We start from the raw sequence: 19,031 nt of genomic DNA, 5'->3' as shown, positions 1-19,031 counted from the left end.
TAACTAAAGTCTCTTACATGGTAAGTACATTACAGCTCTGTTTCTAGCCGTTGTGGTGGTAGAATTGCATATTCTCATTCGGTATGCTCCTGCTGATGCTTGAAGTTGACATCTGCTGGAAGGAACAAGTGGGGTTCAGACCCTGGAGCAACGGTGGGATCCTGCGTGATCATTTCATTCACAAAGGTAAAATAATGGGGTTAATTCCCAAAGCCAGGATGGATATGCAGTGAATGCTTACGGCTGCTTTTGTTGACAGCAGAGTTTACTGGCGTTCGGGTATTAGCCAAAATTTGGGAAAAAGCAAATGAACATGTTCTAGATGTGGAAGCCCCTGGTACCGTCCTACCGCAATTCCCTCTCTTCCTGCAGCTGCAGTCCCATTTGTTAGTGCCGTTCGCTCCCATTAATGCTGCTAATTAGTCCCAGCTCTAATGCCGCTCCAGCAATTTTCCTCTTGGAAAAGAGTCAACAGCTAAAATGAAGAGTCTTATTTTTTTAACTTTGACTCTGAAATGGAATCTTTCTATAAAGCCAAAGATCAAGAGACTGCCGTAATTAATAAAGAAAAAACAACTTCTGATTGGAACCACTGCACTTTTATTTTGTACTATAAATAGAATTCCCCTCTATTTCCCATTCCCTTACACAAGTAAATGAAACATGTAGCTGCGTGTAACTCCATCCAGTAAAATACCAGCACAAACGGCTTTTAACCATGAGGTAAGCTAACTGTGTTTCGAAGGCACTCTGCGTTTCAGCTGCATGCTTTACACTACCCTCTTGTGTTTGGCAATACAGCCATCTATCTCTTCACGTACTTCTTGGTGACCTCTGTGGTGTATGAATGCTCCTCCTGGATCTACGGCTGACGCCATCAAATTACATCGGCTTCACTCTTCCCCAGCAGCATAGGCACGTAGGTGAACAAAATGATGGTGTTTAGGTATTAATGTGGCGATACTGAATTCAGATGTGTAGCACACCTTTGTTTTTACAGAGCTGGTTTTCTCGGAGGACGATCCCATCATTTAGTCAGTTGTCCACGATGAAACTGTCTGGCTTACCAACATGCAGCTGACGTAACCAGCTCCTGCTGGTCACCTCGGACTCATCTTGACCTTCAGTCTCCCTAATGACCGCTGTACACAGCGTTTTATGCGACTACGTGAGTATACGTTGAGGAAACTGCAGGTTCTACTGAGTCTTTGGACTTCAGGTACTTCACTGTCCTAAGGCTTCTTGTCTTGGTTTTTGTTAGGTTGAGCGATTAGGTAGGGATGAAGAGGGGGAGAAAGTTTTGCTGTAGTCCTGACAAATGTGTTTTCCACTACTGGTGGTGCTTTTCTGCAGTGTATGACAGCAAGCAGTGTGGCTTCGTAGCATGGCTGGGGCAGAGGCTCTAGCATTTTGGAAGACGCAAAGGAGGGCAAGGATTTGCAGTGATCTGGTAGTCTAACAAGTGGTGCAGCTCTGACTAGCTGCTCTTAAGAAAAAGTTTCTAAAGTGGATGGAGCGCTGTGTAATTACTTCCGGACACCAAGACTGCCAACTCCTGGATCGACATCTCCTTGTTGAGGTAACTGTTGTACTGAGCCATGGTTAGCCTTCCGCTCTTCAAGGCATCCTCAATTGAGAACTTTCTACCAGACTTTCTGTCGAGGATCACAGATGATTCCCCATTGGGACCCTTTATTGAGATCTCCTCCCAGTCACATTCCTGACTCTTCAGTTTGACAAACAGGCTCCATTCAATGAGGCCAAACACGTGAGCTTCCTCTGGAGACATTTCTTTTCCTGTATCGGGGTCAATGACCACAATGGAGCGCCTCAGGTGGTTCTCTCTTTGTTCCCTCTTGATAGCCACTGTCTTGAGGCGATTCTGGAGTTGCTCGATCTCTGCGTCTTTTTCTCTGGATAACTGCTTCAGTTCATCTAACTCTCTTTCCAAAGCTTGGAATCTGGAGTCCAGGTTTATTCCACTGTCCACGTGGGTCATGTTTCTCAAATCCCGAGTTTCTGTTGCTGTGAGTTCAATCTCTGACTGCAGTCTCCTTGTTTCCATCAGCAGGTTCTGTTTCTCAAGGTGCAGTTTGTGGTTTTCCTCCCTTAATAAGTCTAGCTCCTTTGATGACTTGGAGTTGTTGAATTCCACCTCGGACAGCCTGGTTTCGAGGCAGTTGATATCTGCATCTAGCTCCCTCTTACGCCTACTTTCTTCTTCCAGATTGCTCTTCAGCTTTTGAATCTCGTACTCCGTGTCTCCTTTGTCCACTTGGACGCTCTCTGAAAAGACCACTTTCTCTTTGACCTCCATCTTCTCCAAAGAAAGGAGCTTCTTTCTCAGGGCTTCTAGTTCAGTTTGCAAGACTTGTCTCCGGTGCTTTTCTTCTTCTAACTCCAGCTTAAGGAGGGAGTGCTCCTTCTCTTGCTGGGGATCTTGCTGAAGGATCACTTTCTGTTTCACAGTCACTCGTTCTGTTGTCTCCCTCTCCTGTTCTTCCAGCTCATTCAACCTAATCTTCAGCCTCTGCACCTCCAGTTCAGCCTCTCTGCGGGCCTGTCTTTCTTTCTCAAGTTCTTCTAGCTGACGCTCTAGCTCAGACCGCCTTCTCTGCAGCTTGCGGAGTTCTTCACGGAGGCAATCAATTTGCTTCAGCTCGCTCTCAATGCTCTGAGAGAAGGAGTTGACTTCAGCTTTCAAGGCAGGATCTTGCTCATACTTCACTACTTCCTGCTGGACCACCTTCTCCTTCACCTGGGAAAGTTCTTCCTCCTTCTGTCTTACTTTCTCTTCTTGGAGTAGCCGCTCCCTCTCCAGGTCAATGTGTTTCATCTGTTCATCTGCTAGCTGCACTCTCAGAGACTCTACCTCCTCTCTAGTCTTGGGGTCTTCCCGAAACTGCAGAATTTCTTGAACAACTTCCTTCGTATGCACTTGAGGTTTGGTATCTTTCAAAGCTTGTATCTCTTGTTTCAGCTGGTAGATCTCAAGGTCAGCTCTTTCAATTGCTCCTGTCCTCTCTATGATTTCCTCCCGGAGTCGCTGTAGCTCCTTTTCAGTTTCTGGATCATTCTTGTACTTAATGACCTCCTTAATGACTTCTTTGACTTCTACCAGTGGCCCTCTGTTCCTCAGAGCAGCCAACTCATTCTGGCAGCTCTTCAGCTGTTCGTCACCACCTCGGTATCTCCTCTCCTGCTCTACCAGCTCCAAACGAAGGTTGGCAACTTCATTTTCAGCCTTGGGATCTGGGCGCACAATCTCACGCACTTTCTCCTGGACAACCACCTTGGCGTTCTCTTCTTCCAGCAGCTGGATCTTCCGGAGCAGCTCAGCCTTTTCCCGCTCATTGGAACGACCCTTGGACTTCTCATCTTCGTACTGGCGCCGGAGCTCATTCACCTCTCTCTCAATGGCTATGTCTTTCTCTACCTTCAGCACCTCCTTGACGGTAATTTTGCCCTCGGCGATGGCCCGTTCCTTCTCAAGACGTTTGAGCTTGTCCCGGAGGAAGCTGAGCTCTTCCTCGTGCTTCTGCCGAAGGGCGCTCTCCCTCTGCTTGTTCTCTTGCAACATCCGGAATTCCATCTCCAGCTGGGGATCGTTCTGCAGCTTCAGCACCTCCTTCTCCGTTACCTTCTCCTGCTCTTTGTTCTTCTCGCTGGACAGCACAGCGATTTGTTGGCGTAAAAGGGTGACTTCGTTCTCTCTGGTTCCTTCCTGCCTCCTGAGCTCTTCCAATTCTTCTTTGAGCTTCAGGATTTCATCAGCTTGAGCCTTATCTTGTTCAATACGCAGTACCTCTTTCACGATGTACTCCTGCCCTCCTTCCCTCTTCTCGTGCTCCAAAACGCGCAGCCTGATTTTAAGAGCCTCCAGCTCATCCTGGAGCACCTGGTTCTTGCGCTGCTCTTCTGCTAGGTTTTGCTGCAGTTCGTGGAAGCTCTGCTCCAGCTGAGGGTCAGGCACTTTCTTCAGCAGTTCTTTCTTAACAACAGTTTCTTGGGGCTTCTGGTTTTGCAGGTGGACAATGTTGTTCTGAATGGCTTTGATCTCAGCTTCTAGCTGTTGCCGACGCTGAGTCTCATCCTCAAGCTCTTTCTTCAACTTCCAGACTTCTTCCACGGGCCTCACGCATTTTTTGGTCTGGACAAAGTCCTGTGTCACTTGAACCTCTGGTTGCTGTTGTTGAAAAAAGAATGCGCAGTCAAAAAAACCCAAATAATCATACTTTTGGTGCTTATTTTCAGTGCCTCCTGTGACAAAACGACAGGAGGATGTTGATCTTGGTTAATGGAGGTTGCCTATTGCAAATGCTGAGTGGGGATATTTGCAAACAGGCTGCTCTTGAACTGCTCTGTGGATTCCCAGCCTGAGAAATGCTTTCTGCGATGCCTGTTGCTGTCAAAACAAAGCTTTTGGCCACGAGGGACGCTAATTCTGGCATGGGTTTGGCAAAAGAGGTGTTAAAACTGATGGGGAGCTTCCTAGGGTGAGTGGGAGATGGGTGGGAAACACAGAGGGGTTGTATATCTGATTTAAGTGTCTGCCGATTAATGATTTTGGAGGCATGAAACACTAGATTTGTTTCCAGTTCAACTTGTAATAGCAAAGGCACACGCGTATATTATTTACACGACTGTCCTTTCAGTATCATGTTGCTCCTGGTGATCGCTTACCTGCCGCAGGAGGCTCTGAGCGAACTCCAGATTCTGCAGCCTCTGTTTATTCACAGCATTTACTTCGGTGAACTTGGCTGCCAGAACAGCTTCCTGCAGAACAAAAATGCATTGAGAAAAGGTGGTGGAACCAGGGGTGCTTGGTCAAGACTTGCTGCATAGAAGCAATGGCCAGGCCCTAAAGAAGTAACCCTGGGTGCTCTTCTAAAAACCTACAGTGGTGATCTGCCAGGCTTTGGGGGAGGAAGAGTGATTCTCGTGCACACACACTCTCATGGTCATACTGTATGTTTCCTTCTCAAGAGATGCAAAAAGAGATGCAGCCGAGGAAGAACCGGGTGGACGCTTCTGGCTGCCTGCCTCGACAGGCAGGATGAGTTTGAGGCAGGTAGCAAACAGATCCTGCATAAATAAGTAGCTTGTGGCCTGCTCTCACTGTAAGTATTTCTATCTAGCATGCAGTCTTCAGTGGCAAAATCTCACTCTCCCCTCACAAAGTCTTGGGAGGGGAAAAATTTCAGGGTTTTGGCTTTTCTCCCCCCTTTCCCCTTTCAGAAGGGAAGTGCTAAATCCAGTATTTTCCCTCTCTCATTCTGGCCAGCCTAGTCCAAAAAAATGGATGGGTTAAGAATGATGAAAAATCCCTTCCCCCCGCCGATTCTCCGCCCTCCCCTGCAGTCCCCTCTGGGACCAAGGCCACCGACAGTAAATATAACTGTTTGCAAAATCCCCACTGGTTCCATAAGCTGCCATCTGCTTTAGCTCGCTGTAGGCCACCCCTTATTTACCTCCTCTTTCACTTTTGCGGCTGGAGACTGGAGCCGGGGCTTCTTGCTCATGTACCCATTCCGGCCGTTCTCTAGGTCGAGGATGGACCGTAGCTTCTCTGCTTCCAACTCATAGTCCTGTGGGAAGAAGTTCCCAGGAGGAAAGTGAGATTACTGGGTCCCCTTCATGCACAGGTCCCTCCTAAACCCTGGCTTTAATGACTTCTTCCCTTGACCTGTGTGTTAGGCGAGCTGCTGAGGATGGTGGGATGTGGAGCACTGTTGGCAGGACCTCCCAGCAGGTTCTGAGTCGGGTACTGCCCTGTGACCATAACAGCACAGCTGCAGGGGTATGCTGACCTTCCAGCTGCCTTACCAAGGCTGGGCTTGGAGTGGAAATCCTCCTTTCACAGACAATAAATCTGAGCCAGTTGCCACGCTAATGGCCACATGATGTCAATGTCAGAGCAGATGTAGCCTGGTTTTAGCTCATCGGTTGACTGAGCAAGGGCACTAGGCTTTCTTTAGGTGGCTCCTTGTAGGATGTAGGTGATTCTGCCCCTCTGCTCTGCTCTGGTGAGACCCCCCTGCAGCACTGCATCCAGCTCTGGAGCCCTCAGCACAGGAAAGACACGGACCTGTTGGAGCGGGTCCAGAGGAGGCCACGAAAATGATCAGAGGGTGGAACACCTCTGCTATGAGGAAAGGCTGAGAGAGTTGGGGTTGTTCAGCCTAGAGAAGAGAAGGCTCCAGGGGGACCTCAGTGCAGCCTGTCAGTACTTAAAGGGGGCTTATAAGAAAGATGGGGAGGGACTTTTTAGTCCTGTAGGGGACTGTAGCAATAGGACAAGGGGGAATGATTTTAAACTAAAAGAGGGGAGATTCAGACTAGATCTAAGGAAGAAATGTTTTACGCTGAGGGTGGTGAAGCACTGGCACAGGTTGCCCAGAGGGGTGGTGGATGCCCCATCCCTGGAAACATTCCAGGTCAGGTTGGACGGGGCTCTGAGCAACCTGATCTAGTTGAAGATGTCCCTGCTCATTGCAGGGAGGTTGGGCTAGATGACCTTCAAAGATCCCTTCCAACCCAAACTATTCTATGTTAAAGTTCTCCCACCAGCAGGATTGCAGTCCTTACCTTCACTGCCTGCTGGTATTGCTGAGCTGTGGTGGAGACCTTCTGTACCTCCTGTTCCTTGCTTGTAATGTCACTGAGGAGTGCCTGGCATGCAGAGAGATACATGTCAAAGGGAACACAAAATCCAAACGCATTGTTCAGCCTTTTTGAGGGTTGCCATTAAAATTGCAACACCGAGAATTACAACCTTCTTGAGCTGCCCTTCTACATGTAAATGAGGCACAGGTAGGACAGTGGGACCGTATAGCGTAAAAATAAATAAAGCTAATAAGTATTTATATTTTTCCATTTTATGTTCAGGAGCCATCTAAGTTCTATTCCTTATCTTTTAGTGCTGTTCCTTCTCCTCTCCCCGTGGAGCCCGGGGTGCTCTCAGAAAGAATTACCGCTTGGTTCTTCAGCTTCATTTCCACTTGCTGGATGTTGTCGGTCTCCTGCGGCTCGTAGTTAGGTATGTTGCACAGGAACTGGTTGACTTTGTCATAGTTGGTGCGGTAGTTGGAATAGGCGCTTTTTGCTTTCTGCAGGGTCTGCGTTCTGTGGGGGAAATCAGCTCAACTTCAGTATTATCACATCTCTTGGGTCTTCTGCAAACACCTCTTAACCCGTCCCCGCTTCCCCTGCTCCCTAAAGACACAGATGTGAGCCAGAGTTGTTTTCTTGCCAAAGTCCCCATCTCTGTTGCAAGAGCACTTAATCCTAAAGGCTGCTCAGATCTACCCAGCCAGTGCATGCCAGGAGCCTCTCTCTGTTCCTCCTTAGCCCTCCCTGGAAGCCCTTCTGCGACTGCTCATTCCCGTGATGGTGTTATGCCTCTTCCAGATTCAGTGTGGTTCCAACTCCACTGTAAATATCCCGGCTCTCTAGTCCTAGCTGGATCGTGTCCTCTGTCTTACCTGTGGTCGATTTGCTTGCTGAGGTTGTTGAAGCGCTGGTTGAGTTTGTAGAGCTCAGCTTCTTGCCGTTCGATATCGGGGCAGTGCTCCTGGAACTTGCTGGCCAGGGTGTTGGAGCACGTCTTCGTCCTTAGCAAGTTCTGCTCTGCTTCATTGAGCAGGAACCTCTTGGATTGGAGCTCGGTGCCCATGGCCTGTGGAAAAAGCAGGAGAGACGGATTCTCTGGGGTTGCACACATGCCAGGCTTTTGTTACTGTTCCCCATCAACACCAGCTACTGCACTGGAGCGGCAGAGGATGCTGAGGAACGGCTGAGCTGCAGTAGTGCTACAGGTTGTGGAGAAAAGCAAGTTAGAGGCTTGCATCATAAGCAGAGCCATCTGGTAAACCTGATGGGGAGAAAAGCTAGCTCTTGCTCCCTTCTCCACCTTGTTAATCTTTAGAAGCAAGCATACTATGTGCAAAATGTTTGGTGTTCCTCATGCAAGCCTTAAACCCTGTTCCTGCCAGGGCAGCAGCTCCAGAAGGAGCTGTGAAAGCTTTTGCATGCTAGTCTGAGCTTGGGGACTTGATGGAAAAGCTGAAGAAGGACGTAAAATTCTGGCCTAGCCAGTTCTTGGCCTTTCTAGCAGAAGGATTGCCAATTTTGGTTGGTAGCTTTTCCTAGCGATAACTGTTCTCAAAGCCTTGCTAGGTCCATCTCTTTCATGTGTCAGACCCCTGCGTTGCTTTTCCCAGACCATTTTATCCTTCACTTCTCCATCAGTCCTTTCGTCAAATCACAAGTATTCAACTGGCATTTGCTTTCTGGTTTGGGGATGGGAGGGGTTTGCAGTTAAAGTAGGTGGGGATCACTGCAGTGAACGTGAGGCCTCACCTCCAGCTGGAGGAAGCCATCCCTTTACCAACTGATTCAAGCTTGTGAGTTGAGCGGCAATTACCCCAGCTTGTGGAAAGTGGTTTTGTATGTGGAGTATGTCAGTAGGGTGGAAAACTGGCTGGAGACAAGACTCACCAGCAGCTCTTCTTTCTTACGGTCTACCACCCGCAAATCCTCTGGTACCGTGTCATCTATGACCAGTTTGTTCTCATAGGTGGACAGCAGGTCTCGGCCTTGTTGGAGGCTCCTCTCGAGGTGCATGGCCACCTCAACTCTGTATGGACGCGAGAGGAAAGGTGTTTAAGCACGCCTGCCCCTGTCTTCTGCAGGATCCTACATCGTGCCGGGCTGAAGCCATGACTTACTTCTCTTGGGCAGCGCTGAGCAGCTGGACCACGCGGTCGTACTTCTTGTTGGTATTCTCTACCTTGTTCTTTACCAAGGTGGCGCTGCCAGTGTTCGGCACGGATTCAATGAAGACCTCACACTCCTGGATCTTCCTCATTTTCTCGGGTTCAATGCGACGGACCTCATTGGTGATGTTCTGCAGTAGGAACAAAGCCTTTGAGCAATTGAACTAAGACCTTGTGGCTACATGACAGAGAAGCTGACCCTTGGCTGTCCAGTGTGAGAAGAGAGGTCAGGGCTGAGGGCTTGTGTTTGATGGCAGGTGCCTTTCAGCCCTGTAGGGGACAAAAGGATATTTTCTGTTGACTTGTATCTCTTCTGGGGCAGGCTAGCTAGCCCTTAGCAAGGAAACTCTGGCTGGGGAGTGGTTCCCACCAGCTCTAGCTCTGTCAGAAACATGCTGGACTCATCTGGACCGTTGGGCTCTGCAGCCTGACGGATGAATTCTTGCCTGGACATCAAAGCGCTGCAGGCAGTTGGAGCAATTTGCTTTCACTTGTGGTGGCACCTGGATTTTGACACAGCCCTCAGCAGGTGATGTAACCAGGACCTGAACTTCCTCCTAAACTGAGGGAGGTTTGTGGCACGGAGCCTGGCTTAATTAGGGGTCTGAAGGAGAGGAAAGGAGCAGGATGCTGCCAGCACTGGAGGGTAGTGGAGCAGGTCCACAAAGAGAAACAGTGCCCTGGACCATAAGTGTTTTCCTGTTCCTTTCTGAGCTGATGATGGTGGTGGCAAAGTTAACATCCCTGCTGTGCTCAGAATATGGGCAGGATCAAAACTTGAGGGCTCCCCTCTCTTCCTCACAACCCACACTCTGCAGCCATCACCTTTTTCCCATTCAACCTTTCTGTGACCGAGCTGGGCCAGGAGGGCAGGGCAAAGGTTTTTGGCTTCTGAGGCTGCTCAAAGGGCTGCTCCCCATCTCCACTGGAAGAAGCAGCCAGCTGTAAGCATGACTCCATGCCTGCATGCTCCTGGGCTCAGGGAGCGCTTACAGCACCCGGCGTACTGAGGGCCACCCTGGAGACCCCCTGGGAGCATGGTCCCTGTACGGCACCGTCAGTCTGCTTCCACAGCCCCGTACCTTCAGGTCCTTGGAGCGCTCGGTGCTGTCCTGCACAGCCCGACTCTGCTCCAGCGGCGGACGGAGGTTTGCCGTTATTGCTTTCTCCTGCTTGTCCAGGTCGCTGTTAACTTTCTCCAGCCCTGCCAGAAGCTGGCGCCCCCGAACCGATGCAGCATCTGGATAAGGAGGGGGGACCAGGTTAAAGGTGGTTGGAAGCTGGGTCTAGGCTCGATCCCACTAGTGAGTGCAAAACCCGCATCGCCCTCTACTCCCTGAGCCCTGCCCGCTGCGACCGCAGCCTGGCTGCTCTGCCCCTGCACGTATCCCAGCGCTGTTGTCCCCAGGACCCTTAGGAGATGGGAAGCTCTTGGTGACATCCCCCCTAAGATGGGTCACCACCTAAGTTCAAGGCTACAGCGGCCTTTTTGTGCCTGGGAAGGGGCAAGCCCCAAGCTGCCCTTGCAGAGCCGCACCTCCAATGCTGTCTGCCTTCAGCCCCTCGTGGCGCTGCTGGAGGATGTTCTTGCAGTTGGCCGTCTTCTCCTTCACAGTCACGTAGTGATCGGCAATTCTGCAAAACGGGACAGCGTGGGCATGAGGTCTGAGTCAGGCCCTCGGCCCCTCCATCACCCCGTCGCCCATCCTGGCGCTGCTCCAGGAAGGAGGTGCAGCTCTGGAGGGGTTTGCGGGACCTGGGCCCTCGAGGCAGCCACGAAGCGAGTAGGGGAGAGGCACCTTCACCCCATGTTGGCAAAGGGGTAGAGCAGTGTCTTCACCGGAGGGGTGAGGGCAGGGGAGAGGCAGCAAAGGCAGGTACCTGCCTGCTGAGGGAGGGATGGGCAGCTCTCCCTGCTGTACTGGCCCCCCAGAGGAGGGGGGGGGACCTGGACGGCTCTGAGCTGGCCCCACTTTGCTAGGTGGGATCTTGTGTGCAAGCAGGAGGGTGCAGGAATCCCTCCTGGAGGAAGCCTGAGGCTTCAAACAGGCACGGCTTCGCTGTGGGAATCGGGGCAGGAGCCCACCGTCAGCGCTGCCAGACTGGGGGGGTTGCAGCGCTGGTGGCATGGCCTGGGGCTGGTGAAGGAAAGGGCAAAGGCTGCCGGGGCAGCGGGAGGGTCCGTCACGGCAGGCTGGGGGGCACGTACTGATCCGCCAGCGCTATTGCTTCTGCATCAGGTGGGGGGATCATGAAGCAGACCCCCGGGGCGCTGATCTTGTCTCCTGAGCTGTCTGCCACTTCCCAAACATCTCCGCTGTTCTTCTGCAGCGTGTAGTGGGCTCCTCGGCTTATCTGGCCCTGGGGGACAGGAACCGGTCACAGCAGCAGGTCAGGAAACACCACCCGCTCTGCTCCACACCGGCAGCCCCGGGGAGCTGCGCTTGTGGGGCGGCAGGACCAGCATAAACCCCAACCCCTTTTCTCTCTGCTCCCTCTTGCTTATCCAAGTATCTGCTGCTTGCAGAAATCTCGTGTGCCTGCTCCTCCCTCCCCTGAGCCTTCAGGTATGAAGCCATGCCTCCTCTTGCAACAGCCACGGCAAGCAAATTCCCACTAGGGCAGAGATGAGAAGGCGTTTCCAAGGCTGTGCTGTGGCTTTCCTTTGCGGAGAGGCAGGCAGCTGAGTCAGCCCGAGCCGCTCGCTCCTCTCCAGGCCCCTGCCGCTCCCATGGTGTCTGCTGGCTTTGCTGTCCCATCCTTTCCGTCAACTACTCAGTCCTGCAAAGACTGATGCCGTGATGGTGGGGATGGGGGGATGCAGATGTACCCGCCGGGACTGCGCTGGTGATGTTGGGGTGAGATTCTTTGATCGGAAACATGCCTGGACATCTTCACCGTCCCAGCACAGGGAGCGTGGGAATGTGACAGAGCCGGGCTGTCGCAGCCTCCCAAAGGGTGTGTGATAGGCATGCTGTCTGCAGGGCGGACAGAGGCTGCATTTCCCCCAGACCCCTCCTGCACTGCTCCTCCTGAGCTGCAAAACCTGCTTTCCCACCAGGGCGAGCACGACCTTCGCCTTGTCCCTGCTGCGGGAGACATTGCCGCTTGGGCACTGGCAAAAACTGCTCTTTCCCCAGGTGTCTCTTCCACCCCCAGTGCCCCCTGAGGAGACGGTCCCCAGCAGCACCTCTGCTTTGCTCATGGGACGACGGAGATGTTACCTGCTCGCTTTCGTACTCGCAGAGAGCCTCCACGGGGATGGCCTGGAGCGGCATCTCACGGCGGTACCGCAGGGGCAGGACGTGCTGGCTGCGCTCCTGCAGGGACTTCACCACCGCCTTGTACTTGTCCAAGGCCTTCTCCTGGTCCTAGGACAGGGTAACGACCAAAACCAGTAGGGAAATGTGGGAAGAACGAGCTCCTGGGCTCTGCCAGCTGGGGAAGGGCCGGGGAGGAGCTCGTACCAACACTACCAGGACGGAGACTGCGGCTTCTCTTTTGCTCATGCTAGTGAAAACGGCTCCTGGGTCCTGCTCTGCAGCCGTTGTGTTCCTGCACTCTCCTGCCTACTTTTGCAGCCAGGCTGAGGACTGGGACTGTGCCCGTGAGTTGCCATGCCTTGGCACTAGCCACCGGGCAGTAATAGGCATTCCCTGGTGTATGGTCCACATCTGCCTGGCTGCATGTTGATAGATAGCCCCATTCCCAGCTATTAGCTCTAATTAGAGCCCCGTGAAAAGGCTCTCCATCGGTTGCTCTATTTCTAGCCGTGCAGGTGGGTATCCCACAATGTTGAGTGGGATGGAGCATGCAGGAGGAGAGGGACCGCTCTCAGGAAGAGCTATCAGCTGTCCCAAGACACGTGCATCATCTGGGCCTGCTGCAGCATGCTTGGGCTTGGGCTGGGCCCGCGGCTCGGCTCAGCACAGCCCTTCCCAAGTGGGCGATCTCCCATCCCGGCTCTCGGCAGTACAGCAAGTTCCACAACCTCCTCTGGCAGCAGGTCTAATTATGCTCCCGCCTTTAACGAGTGCTAGCTCAATGACAGAACAAATAAAAACCAACCCAGTGAGCAATTGCGTTGCTATGGGGGAGGCAATCTCTAGCTAGAGGGGAAGGAAGAGTCAGGTGAAGGCCGGGGAAAGGGAGGCAGCAGCATGGTCCTGCTGCTCGCCATGCTGAAAGCTGGGCTAGATGCCTGCTCCAACAGGAATGTCCCTCCATCGGTGTCGTAGGGACACTGGCTCCTGCTGCTGCCTCCCCCCTTGCAGGCAGAACCTGCACCAATACTCACATCCAGCTCCCGGAGGAGAGACTCGAGCTGGTATCTGTCCTTGAACTCTGGGCTGAATTTTTGGTCCAGGTCCGTATCCACCTTCTTCAAGAGCTCCTGGGCATCCTTAGTGTCTTTCTGAAACTGCAGAAAGGCAAAGTCTCTTGTGAGAGAGGGTCCTGCTGAAACATGACCCTGGTCTTCGTGCTGCCTAGAGCAGGGACAGCCACCAGGAGCTATGATGGGCATCTGAGCACTCGGAAGTGCCTGGAGAAAGGTGAGGAATCGCTATTTCCCATGCTCGGGACAGCAGAGCTAGGGGAAAGACAACCAGGGGCAGCTTATTCCATGGTCTTCTCCTGCAGAGTTGTTAAATCCCACCTTTCCCCGCCCTCAATTTTGTTTTACTTGGACAGCATCACAACAGTGCGTGGTGTCTCCATTGCCAGTGCCAAGGAGAAGGCAGAGCCAAACCCTTCCACACACAAACCACCCCCTGGGGCAGTTATTCTGGCAGATACCTACAAAAGGCACTGCCTGGGCTGGGCACCAGGATTCAGCTTTGGCAACAGACTCATGTTGTCAACACACCCAGGCTGTGGGAGAGGAATCCAGCCTGACCTGCTCCCCTGCAGAGCCTCCCTGGTTGTCGGATGCAATTTATCCAGCAGACATCTGTCTGCTGAGCTCAGCTGGGGCGCTGAGCCCTTGCGCAGGGCTCCCCGGACAGCCAACTCTGCTTTCTGCAGGTGTAATTTCCCCACTCGGACCTGTTCTGCTGCCGAGAGGACCATGCAGGGTCTCTCCGTCCCTTGTTTTGGGGGTGAGGTACCTCTGCGAGATACTTCTGCTGTCCTGCGGACAAGGATGCCGACATTGGACTGTGGCTCTTGAGCCTCGGCATTGGAGCGGATGCTTTCTGCAAGTTATGCTTTGGCCAGGCAATTACTGTTTGGTGCTTGAGCAATTATGACTTGTGTTATCAGCTCAAAGCGGTCCTCCTAGCCTTAAAAGCCCCATAGACTGGAGGACTAAATGTCTTCTACCCTGTTTCCAGAGCAGCAGGAGCTTGTATGTTTGCTGGGGTCTCCTGCAACCCAGCACCTGCTCTCTGAGCTGTGCAGAGCAAACGGTGGCTCGCTGCCCCTGGGGATCTGGTACCTTGTGGAAGTCCTCCATGAACTTCAGGTGGCTCTCCTCGCAGATCAGCAGGTTGAGGTACTCCTTCCAGTCGGCATGCACTGCCTCGATGTGAGCCTGCAACACAGAGGTGGGAGGTGGACGTTAGCAGGACGCCCCGTGCTAGGGGTGAGCCTGGGCTGCCCACCAGAAAGTACCCGTTTCCCTCCTGAGCAAACAACTCCTTGGCTGCCTGTGAAGCCACCCAGATGCTCTCAGGTCAAAGCTGGGATGGGAATACCGGAGAGCTAGTCCAAAGCTGGGATGCTCCGATGGGAGCGTGGGGATGGGTGGAAGGAGGTGGCAAATCCTGTGGCTTTATGTCCATCTTCCCATCAAAGGTGGAACTTGCCACCATAGTTTATCCTTTGTAGGCTGGCACAGGGTAATCACACAGGAACGAGGAAGATGGGAAGAGCTACTTAGGTTTATCTCGGCTCCTCCGATGGTGTTTACACACTTGCACGTGAAGAAGACTTTTTCCCACTTGGCATCCCAGGAAGTAAAGTCAAGAGTCGTGTTGGCACCAGGTCCCACACTGGAGAAGGGCTGGGCAAGTCCCCCGAGCACCGGGGCAGGCCGGGAAGCTGGAGCCCGTCCCTGATGCTCACCTCGATGGCGTTCTTTCCGGGGTGATTCTGAGCGAGCAGCTGATCTCCATCCGTGTGCAGCTTGTTGATGGCCTCCTCCTTCTCCTCCAGCTTCCGGTGGATGAAGTTCTAGATGGAGACAGGCAAGATACTGATCCCCACGCAAAGAGAGAGGACCCTGACTGCGTCCTGTGACTGAGCTACTCTGAAAGGGCCTGAACAGCTCCACGAGACAGAAAGCGTGATGTTCCCCTACTGCAGCTCTCGCTTTTCCTTCCCTTGCAGATGTTGCTAAAGATGTGACTCTTGCCAAGTGAATGCTGAGGTAAGGGGAAGGAGAATGAGGAAGCTCTGGAGTTTCCTCATTGCCTTATTTCTGGCAGGAGGAAAGGATTAACCTTACTATCTATATGCTATCATCTGTACGTCTCAAAGTGCTTCATGATGGCGTGGGGGAAATTGAGGCACGGGGGAAGGGATGTTTCCTGCCCCCATCCAACCCCCAGCCTACTCCCCTGGCTCCGTGCCCGCCCTCCCTTGCTGCAAAGCACCCAGTCGGTGCGGGGCCAGGCAGCACACGAGCGCGCACGGACCTCGTACTGCCGGCGCCGGCTAGGGTAGTCCAGGTTGTGGTCGCTCCAGTCGTAACGGGTCCTGTCCTTCGCCTGCTGATCCAGCCAGTAGAGTTTGTTGGTGCAGCGCTGCATGTAGTCCTGCAGGGAATTCAGATCCTGCTGCCGCTGCTGGGAGCCGGCCTGGAAAGGGTCAGAGGGAGAGCTCAGTCCAAAGCTCCTCTTCACATGTCCCCTGGGGGTGCCTGGCCACCCCAGCAAGGGACCCCTGCACAAGGGCTCTGCCCCTGGGATCTCGGAGGTCTCTTACCAGCAGCTTCTGGTATTTGGCTTGGAAGTCGCTCCTATATTCCTGGTAACAGAGGAGAAGCAAGGCAAGAGTTAGGAGCTTGTCTCTGGAGAGTGGTGGTCTGGCGGGGCCTTGATGATGGAGGGGGATGTGGGGTTTATGGGATTTGCCTCATTGTAAAGCTAGAGTCGGTGTACAATGCCCAGCTCCGAGGTTAGGCGTGGATCTGGGCGACCACCCAACCTGGTCCAGGCTGTAGGAGCTTGGATGGTGGGATGCCCTCGCCTTCATCAGTGACGCGGGACGGGGCCAACCCTGTGGGGCAGCAGGGAGAGGGGCAGGAGAGCTGACCTTGTTGCCTTCCTTGGCGATGTGTGGGCCGATGGCCATGACCTCATTGTGGAAGATGTTGTGCTCTTCTACTTGGCTGTTGACCAGTGGCAGGTCGGTCCCGAAGCCCTTGCTGCTTAACGCATCCTGAGGCACACAGGAGTTGAGGTTAGTGATGGGGGAATGGGATGCGGTGGCTAAGACCTGGGAAACTCCTCCTGGAGGTGGACATGGAGCTGGGCTTGGATGGGCTCCGGTATCGGCAGCGCATGGGTGCCTGGGAGCCCGTGGGTGAAGGCGGCTGTGCCAGACAGTGGCCATGGGAAAGCCAGTTTGGGGGTTTTAACCCTTTTCTGGCTGGAAGAGTGTAGTGCTGGGATAAAATGAAGAGGAAGGGCCACAGAGTAGAGCCCAAAGCAGGTGGTGACTGGGGATGCCAAGCCAAGGACCCAAGAGGAGAGGCTGAGGCTGGTTCAGCCTTGGCAGGAGAAGGCTTTGGGGGGGACACCTAACAGCATCCTTCCCATAACTACGGGGAAGTTGTTGAGTAGACGGATCCAGGCTCTGCAGGGTGGTGTGTGGTAGGAAGATGAGAGATGACAGGCGTAAATTGAAACGGGAGAAGCACAGACTGGGTATAAGGAGAAGCTTTTCCACTCTTAGGACAGTGGGGCGTTGGAGCACATTGCCTGGAGACGAAGTGCGATCTCCATCCTCAGATGGAGAAGGGCAGAGGTTTGCCCAAGCTCACCCAAGCGGTCAATGGGCAGGCTGAGCCTTAGGAGCCCATCCCCTGAAGGCCGGTGCGCTCCCCCGCGGCCCCCCGATCCTCTGCTTTTCCTCGCTTAGCCTGGCTGCTGCCAGCGGTGCCACTTTGAGCACCGATTCCTGGTGCCGCAGCAGCTGGCTTTGCCCCATCATCTCTGCACCCTCCCCTGCCACCCAGCACCCCACCTCCTTCCCATGCTGTTCGCTGCTGCCAGTATCAGGCAGCCAAGAAGGTTTCCAGGAGCCTGTTTCTCCATGGGGAGATGCACGAGGTCCTGCCTGTTCCCAGCTGGTGCTGCTGCCCAGGCAGGGGCTCTGACCGTCCCCTTGGTACCTGTTTCTCCTCGATCACTGTTGACCAGTTGACCTGGGGCTCAATACGCTGCAGGGGGAAGTTGTAGATCTGGTCGTGTTTCACACGCAAGTTTGCCACTCGTTCCTTCAGCTGCCGGATGCTGCGGGAAGGGAGAGACGAGGGTGAGATGCAGGATGTGGGCATGGGCTGGCATTAGCATCGGTGGCTGTAGGTGATCCTCTCCCAGCCCCCCTATGGAGGCGGGGGGGGCTGTCCTTAGAGGACCTCGGAGAGCCCAGCGCTGCCAGGCGGGCTGGCAGCAGCCGCATTGTGCAATGGGCTGGGGAGGGAGAGGGCAAAGATTCCTGTGCGCCCGTCCTCTGCCAAGGGCTGCTCAGCTCGTCTGCCAGCTCAGGGCAGGCTGGTGCTGGGGGAGAGCATCGGCTGCCCATATGCTGGGCAGATACCACCCCACCGTGCTTCGTGCAGAGCTTTATACACAGCCATCAGCAGGGGTGCAGCCGTTCTCACTCAACACCTGCCCGCGGATGGCTGCGGGTTATGCACCTTAATGCAAGCTGGGCGGTGGAGGAGCCTGCGGTGCCTCCCCCAGCTGCAGGCAGGAGCTGAGCGGAGCCCCTGGAGAAGCATCCTCCCGCCCTGCAAGGCTGTGGGGATGGGTTTCCCCCCGGCAGATACTCACTCTTCTGTGATCATGTCACCCTGGGGGTGCTTCATGTGCCGGGCGACCGCTGCATCCCCATCCAGCACATAGAGCAGCTTGTCGGACTCGGTGAGTTTCTGAGCCGTCAGGTCCTTGTACTGCGCTAGCTGGCATGCCTTGATCTTGTGCAAGTCCTGGGCAGGCAGAGAGCGGGGAGGAAGGGTCACGAGGGGAAAATAAACGATATCCAAGAGGTCGTCCCGCCACGCTGCCCCTGGGCACCAGAGATGGGCAGTTCTGCTGTCTCCTGTCCTCCCAGGGATGTATTTTGCTTTCTCCTCGCCTGTGTTAGCCCTGAGGAAGGGCTGTGGCTAGGGGGCTGTGTCGCCTCGGGATGCATCATACCCTTTGGGGAGAGGAGGATGGTTCAGGCCCCTTCTCCTCCATCCTAGCTGCCTGCTGGGATGCACGTCCAGGGATGCACATCCCCGCTCTGCACAGTGCTACCCAGCTCTGGGTAGGGAAGAATTTCGGGACCCCGTCACTTGTTACACCCTCCCACCTTCTTCCCACGAGCCGGGGGAACCCATGCAGCCCTCCGTTACGGATCATCGCAGCCCGCGTACCTGCCGCAGGGCAGGGCAGGTGTGCACATGTGCCTTAGGAGAGGAGACGAGACCGTGGCGAAGCAGGAAGGGCTGCGGCAGGAGGGAGCAAAGGGGGACAGGGCTGCTCGGAGGAGCCCGTGCGCGTGGGGCCACGGCTTGCTTACATTTTGCATTCGGGAGTCGGCCTCCACGATGTTTTTCTCCACCTGGTCGGCATTTTTCTGCAGGCGCTCTATGAGCTCAGTCAGCTCTTTGCTGGAGATGCTGGGGAGAAAGAGGAGGAGAAAGAGGGGGACTCACCACCCCACAAACACGGCCACAGCCCTAAGCTGCTGCCGGGGGCTGCCCTCGGGGTGCCGTGACCCCGGGGGGTGGCTGGGGGCCAGCCGAGCCTGCCAGGCACTGCAGCTGCGTGTGACTCACTGCTGCCTTTCTAACACTTTCCAAAATACTCGGCTGCTCTGCCAGGAGGGGGGTGGCGGGGGGGGATGTAGTGTCTCCCGCACGGTCGAAATGGGAACAATGCCGTAGGCGAGCCTGAGCCTCCCTTGGCTTCGGAGCAAGGAAGAAAAGAGCTGTTTGCAGGGGACGGAGGGGGGGTCACGCGTGGAGATGAGTCTGAGCAAGCAGCAGAGAGGACCTGGAATCTGTGCAACGCAGGCAAGATGGCCCGTTTGAGGCTG

General features: G+C 54.2%; 1 protein-coding gene across 1 annotated transcript in view; it reads right to left on the bottom strand.

Moving 5' to 3' along the window:
• Positions 1–587: 587 nt before the first annotated feature.
• Positions 588–19,031, bottom strand: part of PPL (periplakin) — a 21,476-nt gene continuing 3,032 nt past the window's right edge. The window contains exons 3-23 of the mRNA XM_009278320.2: positions 18,513–18,612; positions 17,780–17,934; positions 17,116–17,236; positions 16,035–16,160; positions 15,705–15,746; positions 15,416–15,577; positions 14,844–14,951; positions 14,215–14,310; positions 13,075–13,197; positions 12,002–12,148; positions 10,987–11,138; positions 10,315–10,412; positions 9,860–10,017; positions 8,730–8,908; positions 8,500–8,638; positions 7,485–7,678; positions 6,975–7,125; positions 6,589–6,672; positions 5,472–5,588; positions 4,684–4,776; positions 588–4,186 (exon numbers count right to left, since the gene is read on the bottom strand). Coding sequence (XP_009276595.1) covers positions 1,502–4,186; positions 4,684–4,776; positions 5,472–5,588; positions 6,589–6,672; positions 6,975–7,125; positions 7,485–7,678; positions 8,500–8,638; positions 8,730–8,908; positions 9,860–10,017; positions 10,315–10,412; positions 10,987–11,138; positions 12,002–12,148; positions 13,075–13,197; positions 14,215–14,310; positions 14,844–14,951; positions 15,416–15,577; positions 15,705–15,746; positions 16,035–16,160; positions 17,116–17,236; positions 17,780–17,934; positions 18,513–18,612 — 5,230 coding nt within the window. The 3' untranslated portion in view covers positions 588–1,501. The remainder of the gene's footprint in view (positions 4,187–4,683; positions 4,777–5,471; positions 5,589–6,588; positions 6,673–6,974; positions 7,126–7,484; positions 7,679–8,499; positions 8,639–8,729; positions 8,909–9,859; positions 10,018–10,314; positions 10,413–10,986; positions 11,139–12,001; positions 12,149–13,074; positions 13,198–14,214; positions 14,311–14,843; positions 14,952–15,415; positions 15,578–15,704; positions 15,747–16,034; positions 16,161–17,115; positions 17,237–17,779; positions 17,935–18,512; positions 18,613–19,031) is intronic.

This window comes from Aptenodytes forsteri, unplaced genomic scaffold, assembly GCF_000699145.1.
Source record: "Aptenodytes forsteri isolate BGI_AS27 unplaced genomic scaffold, ASM69914v1 Scaffold26, whole genome shotgun sequence".
Taxonomy (NCBI): domain Eukaryota; kingdom Metazoa; phylum Chordata; class Aves; order Sphenisciformes; family Spheniscidae; genus Aptenodytes; species Aptenodytes forsteri.
This window is presented reverse-complemented; position numbering and strand designations above follow the sequence as displayed.